Raw genomic sequence first — 19808 nt, 5'->3', positions numbered from 1 at the left:
TCCTCAGCCCTCTTTCTCCTTGACAAGTTTACAAATAGATCTATTCATGACACAACTCATAGAAACCTTGCCATAAAATGATGGTTTTCTTAAGTGAAAATTTTATATCTTCGTGCTTCAAAGGAGGCACATTGTGGCTTCTGTTGACATAATCAGGCAGTGATTGCCACTATTTTTAAACATGGGAGGAATGTGGGGTTTTTTTATTTTATTTTAAACACTTTTTTTCTGTATGACTGTGTATGACCTCCATGTATGTCACAGCACATTTGTGGAGGTCAGAAGACAATTTGTGAGAACTGAGTGTCTTCTTCCAACAAGCGCTTTTATCTGTGAACAGTCACACTGGCCCATTCATGAGTGGGGGCATCATTAAGAGACACAGAAATTCCCAAGTACTGTGAAACCTTGGCAGCTGACCTGGTAAGCCAGACAGTCTGAACTATAGGGGTTCTATTGGAGGAATTTTCTATTTGGTATTTTCAGAACATGTTTTCTACACATAACTGAAACCACAAAAAGGTGTAACTGCGGATAAGAAGAAAGTATTGTCTTCTGAAAATAGTAATGTTCAGATTTCCTTACGGCCAATGACACAAGCCCACACTGGTATCACCAACCTCCAGCTCTACCATTCACACAAGGGAAAGTGCACAACACACACACACACACACCAACTGGTCTTTACCAATGCATATACTTAAGCATGTTTATAGACACCTGTGAAGGGCAGCAAACAACTCAACATTTACTACCTCTAGAAAGAAAACTGGATCCTGAAAAACAAAGACCAGAGGATGTGATCTGTGAACAAAGTCACTTTCTTCTGTTAGACACTTGCAACATGTCAATTCTGCAGCAGCAAGATGTGTGAGGCTTTCTTTCCACTAGCAAGCAATCTATCAGATCCATCAGATCCACAAGAAGCAACAACTGACTGGCCTCTAATTATCCTCCCAGAGACAGCATCAAATCCCAGTGTGAGAGCTTGGGCCCCAAAATTACCTTGACTGACTTCTGGCATGGTTTCAACCCTGGTTACTTTTCCTATGTTGTTGTCCATAAACTGGAAGTAACATAAAGCCTTCCTCGAGCAATTAATTTACTAATTGGCTCACAGAACTCAGGAAAGCACATCTATTGGCTTGTTATAAAGAATACTATAAAGATGGGGAGCTTCATGGGGTGAGGCATGGAGCCAGGCACATGACCTTTCCTGCCCTTGCTGCCGTGTCTCACTTCAGAAACTGTCACGTGCTCAGCAGTCCCTCTGGCTTCCTCACAGAGATGTCATTCCATGGCCATGACTGAAGCACACGCAACAATGCAGGAGTATGATTAGACAAAAAGGTCAGGACCTGATGATAAAAGCCTGAGGGGAGAAATGCACGGAGACCTTTCTGTCCACCTTCCCAGCTATTCTCCACAGCATCCTTCCCCCTATCAGGTCACCAGATCTCCTAAAGTGAAGGGTCTTAGCGCATCCTATTACACAAGGTCATTCAGAAAATGTTCGGTCTGTCTGTCTATATCTATATCTATCTATCTATCTATCTATCTATCTATCTATCTATCTATCTGAGACAAGGTTTCTCTGTGTAGTCCTGGCTGTCCTGGAACTCACTCTATAGACCAGGCTGTCCTCAAACTCAAGAGATCCGACTGCCACTGTCTTCCAAGACCTGAGGTAGTGCACTACCACACTGGGCCAAAAACTTTTATTGCCAGCTCTAAGACAGAAAATGCAAGGGATTTGAGATCTGATGCCCCATTTGAGAAAAGAGAAATTGTGTCTATGAACTGCCTTGGAAGGGAAATTTTAAGCCACGGACAATAAAAAAACTCTGTGTGTGTGTGTGTGTGTGTGTGTGTGTGTGTGTGTGTGTGTAACATACTTTTTATTGTATGTAATTAATTTATAGTATACATGTAGTATTAAAAACATAAAACATTACATATGTTTTTACTGTATATACTTCCTTAATTTAATATATGTATGCACTATGTATGTATAAAATGGCCAAAAAAAAAAAAAAAAAAAAAAAAAAAAGTTCCACATTCGCCCTCCGAGCCGGTGAAGAGGGTCTTTGGTAACAGAAATTTCAAACCTGAAAAACTTGTGAAATAAAAAGTAATGTTATCAAGATGAGCAGCAGAGGTCTGACCCCACCCCTGCCCCCAGCCATACCTCAGAGCCTTTGCTCTTGCCACACGACAGGGTTCTCTGCACACACTTCTTACTCATCTCCTCTCCTTTCTTACGTCCACTCCACTGAGGTGGCTGAGGATCATGGAACAAAGGAGGAGTCCTTCAGCTCTGCCTGTCTTTTGGAGAAATGGCTGTGGCCCTCCTCAACTTGTAGAGAATCATTAGGTCAAGTGATGCTGCCATGCTAAGAAGTCTTTCTGAAGACAAATAGCCTTGCTGCGCTGCACATTACATAAGCTTGAATGTGCTTGCCTCATTATCAGGGTTCCTTGCTGAAATGGAGATGTTTAACTCTGTTACCAAAGGACCTGTAATGATAAAATGAGCCTGGTGTTGAAGTTCGTACCTCTGTACTTGCTTGCCTTGAGTGTCCTGGTTCCCTGGTTCAAGCTTTAGGCATCAATCAGGATAGATGGTTTGGCTGGCCGCTTATACTTTTAAATTGGATCTCCCCATATCCTTGTAAATTAAAGCAAGTATTTCCCAATCCCATCATATAAGGATATGACAGAACCTTGGGAGGTTTCAATGACTTATCCATGGGCAGACTATGGTGAGCCTCTGTGATTTCCCATGAAATAGTGTGCTGGCATTTGCAGTCAAAACTTAACTTCATTCTGCTCGATCTGCTGTGGCACAGCCTGTAATCCTAGCTACTCTGGGACCCAAGGTAAGGGGAACACGAATTCAAGGCTTGCCTTACACAAGTTTAGCAAGGTCCTGTCTCAAAATAAAAAAAAAAAAAAAAAAAAAAAAAGGTTAAAAATTCAGTTCTTCTCAAGCAAAAGGAGAGGGGAGGAAGAAAGGATGGGAGTCTAGGAGAGAGGAGAAAAGGAGAAAAAACGAGAGACAAAGGGAAAGAAAAAAGGAATGGGGGGGTGGATAGATTGCCTAACTCTACCTTTTAACTGCTCTCTCAGCCCTTATCCAGTCCTGCCTCCTACCTGCCCATTCTTCTCCTCAGAACTACAACTCCCTCTAGCTCCCCCTAGAGGCAGTCCCCACAGCTAGCTTCCAGGGAGAATTCCTCACTTTGTCTTAAAGTCATGCCCCCTTCTCTAGGCTGAGGATTGCAAACCATGAAGAGCCAGGGATGCTGTAACTGGAGAGGCTAACACCTGTGTCCTCCTGAGATGTATGTAATAGTTCCCAGCAGTGGTCAGGAGCTGCCCAAGGTGAGGCTGCCTACTGATTAGTTATCTTTCAGGGAAATGAAACTGAATCCCAGCAGTTGCATGAGTACTTCCACTCCCACGGTGTGTGGGAGACAGCACTGCAGACACCCAGCAATCCAGGGGTGAGTCAGATTCACATGCCCGGCAGGTGAGGGAAATAAGGAACCCTGACACTGAGGTTCCCTAGAAAAGTGTCTCTGCTTCCTAAGCCTGGCTCTTTTCACAGGTCCTATGGGAAAACACCTCGTTTATTATTTGTTTTCTGTTGCTAATAACATAATACCAAAGACTAGGTAAATTTCATTTGACTCACAGTTTGGGGGTGGGGGGGGCGGCTCCAAAGCTAAGGGGCCATATCTGGTGATGGCCATCTTGCTGGCAGACTCCTGAGGCAGAGGCAGGTGGCTCTCTAAATTCAAGGCCAGCCTGTTCTACCGAGTGAGTTCAAGGACAGTCAGGGCTATGCAGAGAAACCCTGTCTCAAAACAAAATAAAATAAAATAAAGCAAGCCACCAGGATTCAATCACAGCATCATCTAATTTTTATCACCTTTCAGGTCTTGTGCACCACGGCCAATCCCTCTCTCTGGCCAGTCTCTCTTAGTCAGCTGGCCTACTCAGCCCTCCCTGCCTGGCCTTCTTTTTCTAGAATTTAGAGCTTCTTTTGTAATTAAGAAAGATCCCACCGTGATCTGACAAAAGGTCTAAAAGGAATTATTATTTCCCCATCTCAAAAATTAATGCAAAAATTCGCATGTGACGCTGATCCACAAGTGTCATGAGCTATGTAATTCTTTCCTGGAAGAAATGGAGATGTTTCGTGAAGTGGGGCTGTCTTGGTCCTTAAAGCAGATGTCTTCCAGCCTCTTGTCACATGACAGGGTGAGGACAGTTCTATTGTGAAGCTCTCCCACCTCCAAGATCCCTGTTTGATGTCCACCTGGCTTCTTCACTACAAGCAAGCACTATTTTATTTTATTTTATTTTATTTTATTTTATTTTATTTTATTTTATTTTGAGATAGGGTTTCTCTGTGTAGCCCTGGCTATCCTAGAACTTGCTCTTTAGACCAGGCTGGCCTCGAACTCAGAAGTCTGCCTGCCTCTGCCACCCAAGTGCTGGTTTTAACTGCATGCACCGCCACCATCTGACCAGCAAGTACTTTTTAAAACATACTCCTCTTAACCTGAAAGCCTTGGGACAATAGGACGATTGTATCATTGTTCATTTTTTTTTCATCTTCAGAGGACATTTAAATATAAAAACAAATTACACATTATCCTTTGGTGTGGCAAAACTGTCCTTCCTTTTCCAAAACTTCTTTTTCAAAACCCTTTATAAAAATTGTTCTGTTGGATTTGTGATCCTCACACTATTAGTCATGTCGACAGCCCTTCCAAAAGGTATTCCTGCCCCACAACGGGGTACCTTGTCAGATAGAAAGGCCCAGAAAATAAAGGAACTTTTGTCTCTTGCTTTGGGCTCCAGGTGCCTGCCAGTCTTTCCTATTTGAGCAGCCATCTCTGACTTATGGTCTCAGAGAGAACAGTGGTCGTTCATGATACCAAGGGAGCAAAGGAATGCAACCCATACCTGCCAGTCTACCACAAAGAAGGATGCAGACAGGACAAAATTGGAACCAGTGGATCAAAGGAGCATGGCCATCCCCTTGGCTCTAGTTATAACACAAAACTTCACCAGTTGACCCCTGCTCAAAGTGCAGAGCGACATCCCTGCACGCTCAGACACCTTCACGAGTTCATCCCTGCTCACAATGCAAAGCCACGTCCCTGTACGCTCGTGTTTAACCTGCACTGCCTCACCAGTAAAGCAGAGTAGTTTCCCACACTCTTTTCTATACACATTCTCTTAATAACAGTAAATTATTTCCCAATAACTTGCAAAGGCTAAACCAAATTTCATTTTCTTTTTTTTAAAGATTTGTTTTAATTATGTGGGAGAAGACAATGTGTACATATGCATACAGATGCCCAGAGAGGCGAGAGACATTGGCTCTCTCGGCGTGGAGTTACAAGCAGTTGTAAGCTGTCTTGTGTGAGTGCTCAGAACTGAATACCAGTCTTCGCTTTAAGCAAAGTATCTCATGTTCAAACCTGTAGTTACAGGAAGGGCTTCCCCCCCACCCCCCACCCCCGCCTCGCAACCTCGGTACAGCCATTATCAGTGTTCTGCAGAAGAGCAATGTCTTAGCCTAGCTTTCCATTACTATGATGAAAACCATAACCAAGGCAACTTGGGGAGGAGGGAGTTTATTTTACCTCAAAGATGGCAGCCCATCATTGAGGGAAGTCAAGGCAGCAGCCTGAATGTGGGAAGTGAAGCAAAAGCCATAGACTATCTGCTTAAGGGGGCACCAGCTACAGTGATCTGGACTCTTCGACATCAGTCGCCCTGGCACTCTACAGGGGCCATTTTTTTCAGCTAAGGTTCCCTCTTCTAAAATGGTCCTGGTTTGGGTTAAGTTCTGTCAAGTTGACAAAAAAAAAAAAAAAAAAAAAAAAAAAAAAAAAAGGAAAAAGGAAATAGAACTAGCATAGGCAGTACATAATCAATATCTGCTATAGCACCTAGGCAGTCACGCTCTCCACAGCAGGCTTCATTTTCTCCATATGAAAACTCAGTCATTAAATTGCCTTTAGGGCTGGAGAGAGAAAGCTCAGTCATTGAGGGCTAGGTTCAAACCAAAATTAAAGTGCCTGTAATTCCAGCACCTGGAACTCTGGGAGGCAGAAGCACTCAGACCTCTGTTAAGTTGCATGATATCCAGGGCTACATAGAGACCCTGTCAAAAAAAAAAAAAAAAAAAAAAAAAAAGCTACAAGCTAAAGTAAATCTTTTCTTGTTACAGTTGCTTTGTCGGAATATCTCAGCAGAAGAACAGGGAAAGGAAAAAAAAAACCTAAGACTTTGGAACTTCTGATCCTTCTTGTTCTGCCTTCCAAATGAGAGATGCAGGAGCTGGGAATCAAACCTGGGACTTCATGAATGCTGGACAAACATTTTCCCAGCCGTTACATTCCCAGATACTCTGGGTTTTTAAAACATAGTCTCATTATGTAACCCGAACTAGTCTCAAACTTACAGTTTCCTGCCTCAGTCTCCAAAGTACTGGGGTTATAAGATTATTATGCTTTTTAAAAATGTACTTACTTAGGGAGTTGGTGTTATTCAATACTATCTAATGTTTCCATGCTAGTGTTTGGTTTAAATGTAGAAACACAACATTAAAAATACATTCTTAGCATGGCAGAATTCACAGACACCACCAAGTCTCTGATTTCATCCCATTCCCCAGTGTTCTGTCTGATGTGACCCCCAAACTGCTGTTCTTTCATGTCTTTTTTTAATGATATGAAGAATAACAATTTAAATATATAGTCATGTCTCTTCAAATTCCCAAAGTATATTAACATTTTTTTAAAAGGGTGGCAAGATGGCTCAGTGGTTAAGAGCACTAGCTGCTCTTCCAAAGGTCCTGAGTTCAATCCCCAGCAACCACATGGTGGCTCACAACCATCTGTAATGGGAACTGATGCCCTCTTCTGGCGTGTCTGAAGACAGCAACAGTATATTTACATACATAAAATAAATAAATTATTTTTTGTTGTTGTTGTTGTTTTTTCAAGACAGGGTTTCTCTGTGTAGCCCTGGCTGTCCTGGAACTCACTCTGTAGACCAGGCTGGCCTCGAACTCAGAAATCTGCCTGCCTCTGCCTCCCAAGTGCTGGGATTAAAGGCGTGCGCCACCACCACCCAGCTTAATTTTTTAAAAAACATAGTAAATAAGTTTATTGAAGGTTTACTTTGACCCAGACATTATCACATTTAATTATTACAACAATGCTTTAAAGGTATCAACTGTCACTGCTCTAGAACCACCAAATGCCAGACCCCAGGAAATTATACATATCCTATGTTCTGACACCTGCCTACAACAACAACAAACCCAACCCAATCAATCTGTCAGGGTAGACCTGTAAGTGGCAGTGATATTTTATTGTTTCAGCACAAGCCAGTAATTTAACATGAAAAAAAAAAAAGTGTAAGAACTGCAAAGTGTAGACTGGGCATTGGAGGCACGGGCCTTTAAACTCAGGACTTGGGTGGCAGAGGTTAGTGGATCTCTGTAGTTCTGGACCAGCCAGGGCTATGTAGAGACCCTGAGGCGGGGGCGGGGGACTTGCAAAGGACTGCAGTAGGTAGCACCTTTTCCGCAGCTGTTATAACACACACCCTCAAGTCTCCAGAGATTCATTTGATAAAATCAAACCTCTACTACCCACATACAGCTCATACAGTTGCCCATATGTGGTCCAGTAAATTATTCTATTTGGACTGAAGACTGTAGAGTACTCTTCGTCCTGTCAGCAGACTTCTGCCCCCAAGAGGCTAAGGACGAAACGGACGAAACCACAGCTAGGTAAAGTACTGCCAGGACCCTAGAATTTACAGGACAGGGAGGCTTCCCCCCCCCCCAACCCACCCACCCACAGGTTAACCCTTCGGAACATTTAGCATAAAATTCTCTATTTGCATTTCAAGGACCAACAATACTCAGTATGGTGCATTGTTTAAAGGTATAACTCGGGACTTTCAACTCCCTAGCAATTAATTCAGCTGTCACCTATTAAGTTCATGAACCACGTAAATTAACCACGTGAAAAATTAAGTTAGCAACAGAGGTTTGTGGAAACAGGATTGTGGGAATTCAGTGTACTATGTGGAAGCTCTTGACGGCGTACTCGCAGACAACTAACAAATGTTAAAAAAAAAGTAAACCAATTCAGCTTTACATTTATTAAACTGAAAATTATTACTCTCATTGTCGTTGGTCGCCTAAATCTGATTTTTGTTATGGTATTGTCCCGTTTCACAAAGGGAAACTAGCCAGGGCTCAAAATTCTACAGCTCCAAATGAAAACAAAGAAAGTTAACACTTTCCTCTTCACCTACCTACTCCACGCTCAGCCCCACCCCTGACCCCGCCCCTGACCCGCCTCTGCCCTTGCGTCAGCTTCTGCTCGCTGGTCCTCACCCCCAAGCTCAGCCCACTCCACGCCCGCCCAGCCCGCCCAGCCCACCCAACCCCGCCTCCGCTCTCCGAACACCCACACCCTACCGCCCCCCAAATCCCCTACCATCTCCACCAGTCTACCATCTACCCAGTGAGACTGCTCCCTCCCCAACCCCTCACATAACTTGCCCCTGCCCCAGCCGGGTTGGTCTCGCCCCCAACAGCACTGAGGCCACGCCCCTTCTGGAGACTAAGCCCTTCGCATGTGCGGCTTCCGTTGCAAAGAGATGTACAGGAGGTCCCTTATTGGCTGCTAGCAATACTCCCTCTTCTCATTAGTTGATACCATCCGGGTCGAAGTTCCACGGAAGATGCTCTTAGCTGCTTGAGCTGAGGGTCACGGGCACCTGTACTTCCGTTTCCGGTGTGTCCTGAAGCCATGGCCACCGCCACGGTACGGAGATTTCTGCTGCTGTTCTGCAGATCGTGCCGCAGCCTTCGAGGACCCCAGTCCCGAGTAAGTGCATCTTCCTCTGCTGGCGGAGAACGGTTTCCAGAGACGACATCTCTCGTCGGTCGAGGAGCGACTTCAGCGATGCCTCGGGCAGCAAGCACCTGCAACCTTTCTGTTTCTGTCGCTGTCTGCAGGCATTCTCCGCCCTTGTGCCCGGTGTGTCCCAGGTAGACAACAGTTCCGATTTCCTGGGGAAGAAGCCCCATCGTAAGCATCCCGGCATCCTGCGTCTTCCGCACTTACAGCTGCCGCAAGCACTGGCTGACGCTGCGCAGTTACTGCTTTTTGGTGAGAAACTGCGGGAAGGGGAAGCCAGAAAAACAAAAGGAGGCCAGCACGTAGCGATGACTCTTTCCATCTGTGACCACAGAGAGACCCATGCGCAGTATAGAGAAGAAGGTGCAAGCACTCACCAACTATCTCTGGAGCCGACATCTACCAGTAGAGCCGGAGGAGTTGCAAAGACGGGCTGCGTATCTTGAGAAAAAAATTCTGGAAAAACAAGGTAGAGCTTAAGACTAAAGTAAACCAGATTGAAATGTCAATGAGAAATTAGGAACAAAGAATAATTTAAATCTCTCAGCTAAATGCTGCCATGTCTTATTTGATGCTGTAGTAACAGCCCTACGAGATGATGCCCTACTAGAAGGTAGATTGGGCAGAGGTGTTGCCCTTGGAGATTAAGTAAAGGTCGGAAGTTTAGGTCTTTGGATTTTCTTGATTTTTTCCCCTCAACTCCTGCAAATCAAATAGATTATGACTATATTTTGAGTCAGGTTAACAAAGGCCGAATGGCTGTCCAGTAAGTACGAAAACCCACTTCAGGGTTAGAACGTGATTACATTTCAGATTATTTTTAAGACTATGAACTTCACATTGTAAATTTGCCCTTTATTAATCTTGTATTCCCTGCACTTCCCACATACCTGGTTCAGGGTAGTGTCTTAGTGTTCTATTGTTAAAGAGACACCATGATCAAGGCAACTCTTAGAAAAGAAAGCATTTAACTGGGGCTGGCTCACAGTTTCGGAGGCTTAGTTCATTGGCAGCATGCAGGCAGACATGGTGCTGGAGAAGGAGCTGAGAGTTGTACATCGGGATCTGCAGGAACAGAGAGAGACTCGGGGTTTGGCATGGCCTTTTGAAACCTCAAAGCCCACCTCCTAATCCTTTCAAATAGTGCCACTCCCTGTTGACCAAACAGACCAATTGATGAGCCAATGGGAACCAAGACCACCATAGCAGGTGTTTGTAGGATTTTGCTCAGTCGCTCCACACAGTCATGAGACTTGGATTTTCAAACCCCTTTCTATTGTAATATTGAAGATGTCTCACTCCTAAGTGTAAGGGAGTGAAAAAGTCCATAAAGGTGCCCTTATCCTAGCTTTTAAATTTTTATCACATGGGCAGGAGAGACGGTACAGAGTAAAAAAGCACTCGCCACCGAACCTGATGACCTTCTACCAAATGGGAGAAGGTGAGAACTGGCTCAGACCTACACTCACACAATAAGTAGATATAAACAATATTTTCATTTTTACCAGGCTTCTGCTCTGTAGCAAAACTTGGATGGGTTAAGTTGACTAAACTACTATTCTAATAGCCTAGATACTATTGGGTAGATAACGTATAGACAGGATACTATTGGTTACACTCTGATGGTGGGGGTTATCCATCTCACCCATCTTCTCTGAGGTTTTCTCTGACTTGGCTCTCTCAGACTTTGAGCATTTTCTCAGGTGGGAATGGGGAAGGCCAGGAGGTGTGTACTTCATGGGATCTGAGCAGTTCTCCAAGGTCCTCACCCAGTCCTTCTCACCCTAGACTCAACTCAGACAGAGGAAAAACTTCGTGATGCAGTACTGCATGCCCTGCGCAAAACTACCTACCACTGGCAGGAACTCAGGTAAGGACTTACAGAAAGGGTACAAAGAAGACACATGTGAGTTGAAGAACTTGTCAGCTTTGTGTTTGAGAAAGCTACCTGAAGTCTCCTTTACTAGGAAGTAGAAGGACTGACCCAAAGAGTCCTTAACAGATTTTTTGTTTCATAAACTTTAGGGAGTAACTGGGGCTGGGTTATTTCCTAAGGGGAGTGACTCTCTGACTTTTTTTTTTTTCTTTTTTTGGCAGCTACAATGAAGAGCTGAGTCTGATCTATATGGCAGCAAGATTGGATGGTGGTTTTGCTGCAGTCTTCAGGGCATTCCATGAGGTGAAAGTCTCTCAGTATCCAACCTGACCCCCTTTATCATGGGTTTTGTTTTCTGTAAATTAGTCTTCTGTGGTAAGAGTTCTTGGGATAGGATGTTATGTACACACTAATGGTTCTATTTATCCTTTGGGAAAAAAAATCCTGTGGCCTAAGAAAGGTTAGAATCACTGAGATGTTTCCTATCTGAAAGTATTTTTTAGCGAATCTCACCTCTGTCACAGTCCCCTAATATTCACTAAAGCCCTCATTGCTGACTTACCTTTCTCTGGGGTGTTCTGCCTCTCCTTCAGATCCAGGCTCGAGTCCCAGAGTTCCAGCCACAGACGTTGATGGACTTTGGGTCTGGCACCGGTTCTGTTGCCTGGTAAGTAACTTCGTTAACCCTTAGCCATGTCAGGTCTAACTCTAGAGCAGCAGTTCTCAACCTGTGGGTCGCAACCCCTTTGGTAGTTCGAACTACCTTTTCACAGGGGTCGCACAACAAATACCCTGCATATCAGATATTTCTGTTGTGATTCATAACAGTAGCGAAGTTACAGCCATGAAGTAGCAACAAAAATAGTGTTATGGTTGGGGTCACCACAATGTGAGGAACTGTATTAAAGGGTTGCAGCATCAGGAAGGCTGAGAACCACTGCCCTTGAGAGTCGGATTTTGTAATCCACCTCTAGGACCAAAGATGTTGCTGCCCTTAGATTAGGCAAGGCAGAAGAAGGTATTTGGGTTAAGGTCAGATTTATAGAAGGAGCCCAATGAAAAAGGCTCAGCACGTTGATTAAAAGAGAAAGAAATTTAGTGGAGGGAATAAGGGTTTTTTTTATATACCGTCAGAAGTTTTGGAATTATCTGCCTTTTATTTCAGAAGTTGTAAATACACTAAGGAAATAAAGTCAGACTGTTAGATTGTCTGTTTTAATGTAAAACCATGATTCCCCGTGGGTAGGATTGAGGGCAAGTGGGATTCTTGGAGGAATGATTGTTTGTCATAAAAATTAGTGTTTTTCATCTTGCCATCTCAGGGCTGCTCACAGTACTTGGGGCCAGAGCCTCCGTGAATACGTGTGTGTGGACAGTTCAGCTGCCATGTTGGGTTTGGCTGAAAAGCTCCTTAAAGGTGAGACCAAGCTGTAACCCAGGACTTTACAAAGTGAAAGGAGATAGGAGAGTGTCTCACTGGGACATAGAGGAGAAAACTGTAAATTAAGATAACCTGGTCGCCTTCCATTATTATAGTGGGACAGTGCAAGAGTCCTTTGTAGGACTGAGTGGTTGGATGATGTCCCTAGGTCACCTTTTTTTAGTACTCCCTTCTAGTCCTGCACCTCTCGGCCGGTGTTAGCATCCGAGGCATGTTTATTGAGTATAACCTTGTGGCTGTAAAGTTCATGTTCACTCTTGGCTTCCGCATCTTTCTTCCATAGGTGGTTCAGAATCAGGGAAGCCCTGTATCCCAGGTGTCTTTTTCAGACAGTTTCTACCTGTGTCACCCAAGGCAAGTAGCAAGTAGGCTGTTCTCAGATACAATGTGGCAGACATACAGCTATGGCCTCAGCTGTGAAATTCATCATTTTGTGTTAGAGGATAAAAGAAGCAATAGAAGACATTTAAAACTAGGCATCATAGTGCACACCTGTAATCTCAGCACTCAGGAGCTGAGGCAGGAGGATTACTGTGAGTTTGGGTCCAACATGGGTTATATAATAAGATACTGGGGTCAGGAGGATTTAGAGGACTTTGTTGTACTTTTAGATAGGGAAACGTCAGGTCTGTTGTGTCCCTTGTCTTGGTCCTCAGGTCCAGTTTGATGTGGTAGTATCAGCCTACGCCCTCAGTGAACTGCCCAGCAAGGCTGATCGAATTGAGGTCATTCAGAACTTGTGGCGTAAGACAAGCCATTTTCTGGTGAGTTGAAATCCTTTCCCCGCATGTTTTAAAGCATGTCTGTGGTTCTGTACCTTTTCCTCTTGTCATCATCTAGTGTCTTTCTCCTTCATAGATGTCTGCGCTTCCTTAGGGTAGCCATTCCCCTTTCACACAAGGCCCACTTCCTCTTCCCTCTGCCAGTGCCCTGACCGAGCCACTGACAACCGTTTAATGGGATGTGCAGTGCCTGCTTATTTTCTGTCTTTTTAAACAGGTATTGGTGGAGAACGGAACAAAAGCTGGGCACCGACTTCTCATGGATGCCAGGAACCTGGTCCTTGGAGTAAGTTTCCATGTGCTCAGTCCTTGCCTTTCTGCAATGTTACTCTTGGGAGCTGGTGACTGTCACACACTTACAGTGGTGACTCAAGAATGAGACGCACAAAGTCATGGTACAGCAAAGTGCTTGGCAAATGAGGGTTTCTAGGTCAAATCCCACCCAGCACGTGTTGCTGTAGGAGCTATGTGTATTCATGAATCTGATAGCTTTCACACAGCCTACTGACCGCAGAGCCCAGTACCTTAGACGCAGGTGTTGCTTGCTCCTTGGTCTATTAAAAAACGACTTTGCTGACTCCTGGTTGAAGGTGTTGCCTCGGGGGAACAGTGTGAGCCGATACAGAATCCTAAGTTTAATTATGCCAGAGTGAGAGGTTTTGGAGTGAAGGTTGCTGATGAGAGAGTACAGGTCCGTGTGCCAGCTTACCTCCATGAACACGGTTTACCAGTATTAGAATTATTATGAGGCGTCTTCAGTTTGCCAGCTGCAGAGGTTGGATCATAAACACAGATCCCACGGGCTCAGCTGTATTTCCTTGATTTCAGGAAAAAGAGAAGTCACCTTTGGACCTTCAACCCAGCTTTGTCTTCGCCCCGGTGAGTACTGCTTCCTCCTGTCCTGCCACTCAGATGGAGAAGAGCGAGAGAGTGAAGCAGAGCCTCTCCCTCTGCTCGCCCAGCCCCCTGCTCCCAGGCTCCCTTCCTCTTGACCCGTTCACTCTAAATTTATTTTATTTTACTTTTCGTTGTATGCATGAGGTGTATGTGGGTGTGAGTGAGGTGTATGTGGGGATCAGACAGTTTTCGGGAGTCTATTCTCTCCTTCCTCTATGGAACTTGAGGGCTCAGACCCAGGCCATTAGACTTCTACAATAAGCGCTTGTACCGGACGAGCTTTCTCCCCAGCCCCGGTACAGTATTGATGGATCTTACGTGTGTTTGCAGTGTCCCCATGAACTTCCTTGTCCTCAGCTGAATGCCTCCAAGTCCCTGGCCTGTAGCTTCTCCCAGGCTTATCATCCTATCCCCTTTAACTGGGTATGTATCCTCAGAGTGTTGTAACAAGGTGAAGTAGCCTAACCTCAGAAAACAGAATAAAGAAAAGAGGGTGGGGAAAGCAGGAATAACCTGAAGCTCTATGTGAGTTACAGTATGAGAAAGGGCTTCAGGCATGTACAGGGAAGGGAGCTAAGAAGGTTTGTTCCCTCTGAACAGCCCCTATGTTCTTCTTCTAGAATAAGAAACCGAAGGAGGAAACGTTCTCTATGGTAATCCTTGCCAGGGGGTCTCCAAAAGAAGCTAACCGCTGGCCCCGAATCACACAGCCGGTCCTTAAACGGCCTCGCCATGTACATTGCCACCTCTGTTGCCCAGATGGGCACATGCAGCACGCTGTGGTTACAGCCCGTAGGCACGGCAGGTACTGGAGATGTGACAGCGTGAGTAACTGTAGCGATAACCTGCAGTTTATTTAACACTTCTCTTTCATGCCGCAGGGATTTGTATCGCTGTGCCCGTGTCAGCTCCTGGGGAGACCTTTTACCTGTGATCAGTCCATCCGAGTTTCCTCCTCTGTCTTCTGCTGAAGAGCCCCCTGAGAGTTAACAAGGATCTATCACACGTGTTCCTTTCCATCACACCTGCCAAGGGCAAAGCTACCTGGCATCCAGGAAGACAGCTCTGGTACCCCTGTGCTTGTATTTGTTTGAAATTTTAATAATAAATGGTTTTAAGGAACAGAGGTGGATGTTATGACTGCTTAAAGATGCAGGACCGGTTGTCCTGGCCTGTCTGTGATGAAGAGAGTGCTGTCTCAGTGTGGAGAGGTCTCACTGCTTCAGAGACACTTCCTTAAAAAACATGGAGGATGGTGGTGGGGAAAGACACCACTGGCCCTGTTTGAAGGGGCTCAGCAGGTCTCAACCAGTGGTCACATGTGCCTCTAAGAGGGAACTAGCAGTTAGCTGACTTCTCTGCCCGTTTCTTTCCCTGGACTTTGCCTCACATTTCCCTCAAAGTTAATCTAGTTAGGACACTTCTGTTTATTTGGTCTGTTTTCATTCTAGAACAACCTCAGTTCACAACAGTAAATGTTAACCCCCAAAACATACCCACCAGAAGGACAAGGGCACTGCCTCCGCACAGCATAATCCCAAGCTATAAGGGAAGGGGCCACAGGAGAGGGCTGGGGGCAAGCTGATAACATCACAGGCTTTAAAGGTCAAGGGTTTTAGATCTCTTGGCAGTCATAGACATCTGGTAGACCAGGTTGAGCAATCTGAGGTTCTGCACTTGAAGCTTGTAGATTGTCCTGTACGATGAAAATGACATGGCTAACAGTTGATAATTATAGGACTAGATTGCAACAGGGACATGGCACAGCTCACCTTGACCAAAACAAAGAATGTTTTCTGCCTGAGCTTTTTTTGTTTGAAGTTTGTGGGTTTCCTTAAACTTTCAAGATTAAAAAAAGAAGAAGAAGAAGAAGCGTTGAAGCTTTTATAGAAGAGAAAAAAAGACAATTGACTGATTTCACTGGAGAGGGCATCATCACAGAAACAGAAGTGGGGCATAGTGGCCCAAGGCTTTGGAGAAGCAGAGGTTTCTCCAAATCTCTGAGTTTATCAAGGCTAGCCTGATCTACATAGTTCCAGGCTGACCAGGGCTACACATCGAGACCCTGTGTCAAAAGAAGTGACAGTATCCATGTTGTAACACTAGGAATACACACGCACACATACACACACACACACACAAATGAGAGAGAGAGTGTGTGTGGTGTGTGTGTGTGTGTGTGTGTGTGTGTGTGTGTGTGTGTGTGTGTGTGTGTGTGCTGGGAATTTCCATGCCTGGAGCTATTTTTCTGGAATTAGAGGAAAGGGGACTCTCTTTGCTTGCTAATTCACACAGAAGAGTAACAACTCCACCCCCTTTACCCTCGGTGGCCCCAAATCCTCTCTGAAAGGGTTCAGTTCAAGTATCAGGATAGTAACCTGTAAGACTTAGGATAGGGTAGAGCGTAGGTAGAGAGTATGGAAGGCTTATATTAAATGTCCTGACCATGGCAGGACCAAATTGCCTCACACATAAATTAGCTGGGACGTAACTACCATAGGTTGTTCCATCTGAGGTTAGATCAACCCCAGACATGAACTAAGAGTCCTCAGAGCGCTTGGATTAGTCACAGCATTGAAGAGAAAACTTCTCTGAGCTGTACCTGGCAGGGAGTCTGGAGTTTCTGGTTTGGAAGCTCAGGAAGGTGTGAGGCAGGGGAGGGGCCTCCAGATAGTGGGAGGGCTGGTGGCTGGGGCTGAGTCCTCGTCAGCTATTCGGGTGAGGGCTGTGTAAACGCAGACAGTCCAGGGACAAGAAGGTTATCAGCAGTCCTGAAATTCACTCAAGGGAATACTCCACTTTGGCCACCTCAGCTGCTCCTCTCTGTTTTGTCTTTTTGAGGTCTCTGCTTATCCTACACCCCAAAGATGGAGGTACTACTAGGAGTAAAAATTGGCTGCCTGCTTGCTCTTCTGGTTCTCACACTGGGCTGTGGCCTTACTCCCATCTACGTCAAATGGTTCCAGATGGATGCAGCTACAGGTATAGCCCCTCTTCTCTGTCCCTCACCCCATCTTAGACCTTTCCTAACACCTGGGTCTGGTTCTCACGTCCCCCCAAAGACGTTGGGTTCTGTCTGTTGCTCTCCATTCATCCCCATTTACCTCATTGCTAACTGGAGAATAACCTTTGCTTTTTTATTAGGTCATCACCACAGGGTTCTCAGCCTCCTGGGCTGCGCCTCTGCTGGTGTCTTCTTGGGAGCAGGGTTGATGCATATGACTGCTGAAGCCCTGGAGGGAATTGAGTCAGAAATTCAGAAATTTGTGGTGCAGGTGGGTAGCAAAGAAATCAAGTGGCAGGGTTATGGGGCCAGGATGAATGACAGACGCTGGGGGCATCCGGCAAAGCTCAGAGTGCACGGCCCACCAGTGGGACAGCAGTTGGTGAGTAGAAGCAGGGGTGGGGGTCGGGTGGAGCATCCAAAGAAAGCTTGATGGCTGAAAGGGCAGGACAAGAACTAGAGCTGCCTCAGACTCAAGCGCAGTCTAATTTCTGTTTCTGCCTTCCTAGAATAGTACAGGAAGTAAGGGAAATTCTTCTCGTGATGCTGCTTCTAGTTACGTAAGTATCTACTATTAGCCCCTGTCTGGAGAGTGAGGAGAACCTGGGACTTTTCATGCCCCTTTTGACGTGTGAGGAATACCAGGACTCTCTTCTCTCAGCTCAAACAATGTAAAGCCATGCCGACCTAATCCTTTGTGGGTCCTCAGAAAAGGCTCGTTCTCGCTTTACTCCATCCTTCCTACCCTGGACCCTCTGGCAGACTTCACATATTGTTTTCCTTTACTTCTAATCCAAGCAGCATTTTGTTCCTCAGGGTCTCTCTCCTCTCTGGCTCCGCCCCCTTTGGTCCTTTTCCACGGTTTCCATTCTCGGACCAGGAGTTGCGTGTCCACGCAATGTATTATCTGCTTCCTTTCCTGACTCATGGCCCCTCTCTTTGTTCCTAGGTGGAGTATCCCTATGGAGAGCTCATCATCTCCCTGGGCTTTTTCTTTGTCTTCTTTTTGGAGTCACTGGCATTGCAGTGCTGTCACGGGGCAGCTGGAGGATCAACAGTACAGGAGGAATGGGGAGGGACTCATGCCTTTGGATTCCACAAGCACCCACCCTTACCCTCACCTTCGCGGGGTCCCCTCCGCGCTCTGGTCCTTCTGCTCTCTCTGTCCTTTCATTCCGTGTTCGAAGGCCTAGCTGTGGGACTGCAGGCAACGGTGGCGGCTACCATACAGCTCTGTGTTGCTGTGCTGGCTCATAAGGGGCTTGTGGTATTCAGTGTGGGCCTGAGGCTGGTGAAGATCGGCACTGGACCACAATGGGCCACGTTCTGCATACTGTCACTAGCTCTTATGTCTCCTGTGGGCCTAGCCCTAGGGCTGACAGTGGCTGGAGGGGCCTTGGGACAAGCACAGGGATTAGCTCAGGCTGTATTAGAGGGCATAGCAGCTGGCACGTTTTTGTATGTCACCTTCCTAGAAATTTTGCCCCGGGAGCTGGCTTGTCCTGAGGCCCCTTTGGCCAAGTACAGCTGTGTGGCTGCTGGGTTTGCCTTCATGGCCCTTATTGCTTTGTGGGCCTAAGACATTCCTCAGTGCTCTGATAGACCTACCTAGGATAACTTCTCCTGAGGACACTCCCTCAATAACTTCGGTCCTCAGACATTTTTCTCACTGAGACTAAACATTTACTAGGCACGGAATGACTCAGATTTTATATACAGGAGGTCCTGTCCTTGCTCAGGACTTAGAATGTTTTGTTTGCATGCCTATCTAACTGGAAAATTAGTATCAAGACCATCGCTCCAGATTTGTTATTGTGTGTAATAAAAGTCCCATTGTTCCCATTCCCTTCATCTTCACTGTAATTCTGTCTCTAATAGAGGAAAAGGGGATAGAGTGCAATTGGGACCATAGTCATTTCAGTGACTATAGGTCACTTCCCCCCCCCCCCCACACACACACATAGGACTGCTAAAAAAAGTTAACAACCCCTTATTCCCTTATCCGTGAGAGCTGAGAAACAGACCAGCATTTAGAGGAAGATGGATGTTTAGAAACAGAAACCAGGGGATAGATATTTTTCCTTCACTAACTACCTCACCCCACTCTCAGTGCCTGCTGTCAGCCCCACCAAGTTCCTATTTTCACACTGAGTCTTGGGACACTACTGCTATCCTCTGGGCTTCTCTCTTTCTGGCTGCCTCAGGCTGAAGGATTAAAAACCAGTGCTTGCAGAAGGGGACTGGCGCCAGATAAATACCTGGTGTGATTATCTGAGGTGTAACCACCTAGTGACTTTTCTTCTGTCTCCCTGACCAACTGCTACTAAAGATAGTACAGAGGCAGCTACCCCTGAATCAAGGACAGACAGGATGATTGCTCCTCCGCCCTTCCTCGCCTGTTTGGAGTAGCTCTCACTTAGTGAAGAATTGGGGAAGGACAAATAGGCGCTGCAGCTCTCTTGCCCTCACCGGTTTGCCCTTTTCTTGTGATTTTCAGCCTAATAGCCCAAATGCCTTAGCATGAAAAAAAAACTCCTGAATTATTCATTCATGTCTCAGTCTTCTTTCTGCCATGTTCCCCTCCTGAAAAAGTAAGAAATCTAAATCCCTTCTCCACACAACCAGGGATCAATGAAAAGGCAATGGGTGGGCAATGATAGGAGAGGGAAGCAGGAGATATTTTCCGTAGAGCAAGGTCCAGTTGTGTGTGCTCAGCACGAGATGCACGGAGTAAGGTACTCGGGAGAACCTGGTGTGTGCCAATGGACAGGCTTCAGCAGGGAACACCTGCGATGTGACAGGTGCTACACTGCTGTTTGTCCACAGATTGCCTTGCTGG

General features: G+C 45.7%; 2 protein-coding genes across 4 annotated transcripts; both read left to right on the top strand.

Moving 5' to 3' along the window:
• The first annotated feature begins 8783 nt into the window (after window positions 1-8783).
• On the top strand, window positions 8784-15087 carry Mettl17 (methyltransferase like 17). Its single transcript, XM_034498613.2, has 14 exons — window positions 8784-8936; window positions 9068-9221; window positions 9304-9438; window positions 10758-10839; window positions 11067-11148; window positions 11439-11512; window positions 12168-12262; window positions 12570-12640; window positions 12943-13050; window positions 13286-13354; window positions 13897-13947; window positions 14296-14388; window positions 14586-14770; window positions 14847-15087. The coding sequence occupies exons 1-14, from the start codon at window positions 8859-8861 to the stop codon at window positions 14953-14955; spliced, it is 1386 nt and encodes a 461-aa protein (XP_034354504.1). The 5' UTR covers window positions 8784-8858; the 3' UTR covers window positions 14956-15087.
• Window positions 15088-16813: 1726 nt separating this feature from the next.
• On the top strand, window positions 16814-18820 carry Slc39a2 (solute carrier family 39 member 2). 3 transcript variants are annotated; one of them, XM_034498616.2, is made up of 4 exons: window positions 16814-16947; window positions 17110-17240; window positions 17479-17529; window positions 17919-18820. In XM_034498616.2, exons 1-4 carry the CDS (start codon window positions 16833-16835, stop codon window positions 18546-18548), a joined length of 927 nt encoding a protein of 308 aa, XP_034354507.1. In that variant the 5' UTR covers window positions 16814-16832; the 3' UTR covers window positions 18549-18820. The 3 variants fall into 3 exon arrangements, with proteins under 3 accessions (XP_034354507.1, XP_034354509.1, XP_034354508.1); XM_034498618.2 differs by having other exon boundaries at window positions 17484-17529; window positions 17919-18063; XM_034498617.2 differs by having other exon boundaries at window positions 17484-18065.
• Window positions 18821-19808: the final 988 nt, after the last annotated feature.

This window comes from Arvicanthis niloticus, chromosome 3, assembly GCF_011762505.2.
Source record: "Arvicanthis niloticus isolate mArvNil1 chromosome 3, mArvNil1.pat.X, whole genome shotgun sequence".
NCBI lineage: Eukaryota > Metazoa > Chordata > Mammalia > Rodentia > Muridae > Arvicanthis > Arvicanthis niloticus.
This window is presented reverse-complemented; position numbering and strand designations above follow the sequence as displayed.

What these genes read in the sequence shown, in the direction of transcription:
- Mettl17 (XM_034498613.2), top strand. Translation starts at nt 8,859, where the DNA reads ATGGCCACCGCCACGGTACGGAGATTTCTGCTGCTGTTCTGCAGATCG. An exon ending in TGCGCAGTTACTGCTTTTTG is followed by an intron (nt 9,222 to 9,303) that starts GTGAGAAACTGC and finishes CTGTGACCACAG; the next exon opens with AGAGACCCATGCGCAGTATA. An exon ending in ATCCTATCCCCTTTAACTGG is followed by an intron (nt 14,389 to 14,585) that starts GTATGTATCCTC and finishes TTCTTCTTCTAG; the next exon opens with AATAAGAAACCGAAGGAGGA.
- Slc39a2 (XM_034498616.2), top strand. Translation starts at nt 16,833, where the DNA reads ATGGAGGTACTACTAGGAGTAAAAATTGGCTGCCTGCTTGCTCTTCTG. An exon ending in CCAGATGGATGCAGCTACAG is followed by an intron (nt 16,948 to 17,109) that starts GTATAGCCCCTC and finishes CTTTTTTATTAG; the next exon opens with GTCATCACCACAGGGTTCTC. An exon ending in TTCAGAAATTTGTGGTGCAG is followed by an intron (nt 17,241 to 17,478) that starts GTGGGTAGCAAA and finishes CTGCCTTCCTAG; the next exon opens with AATAGTACAGGAAGTAAGGG.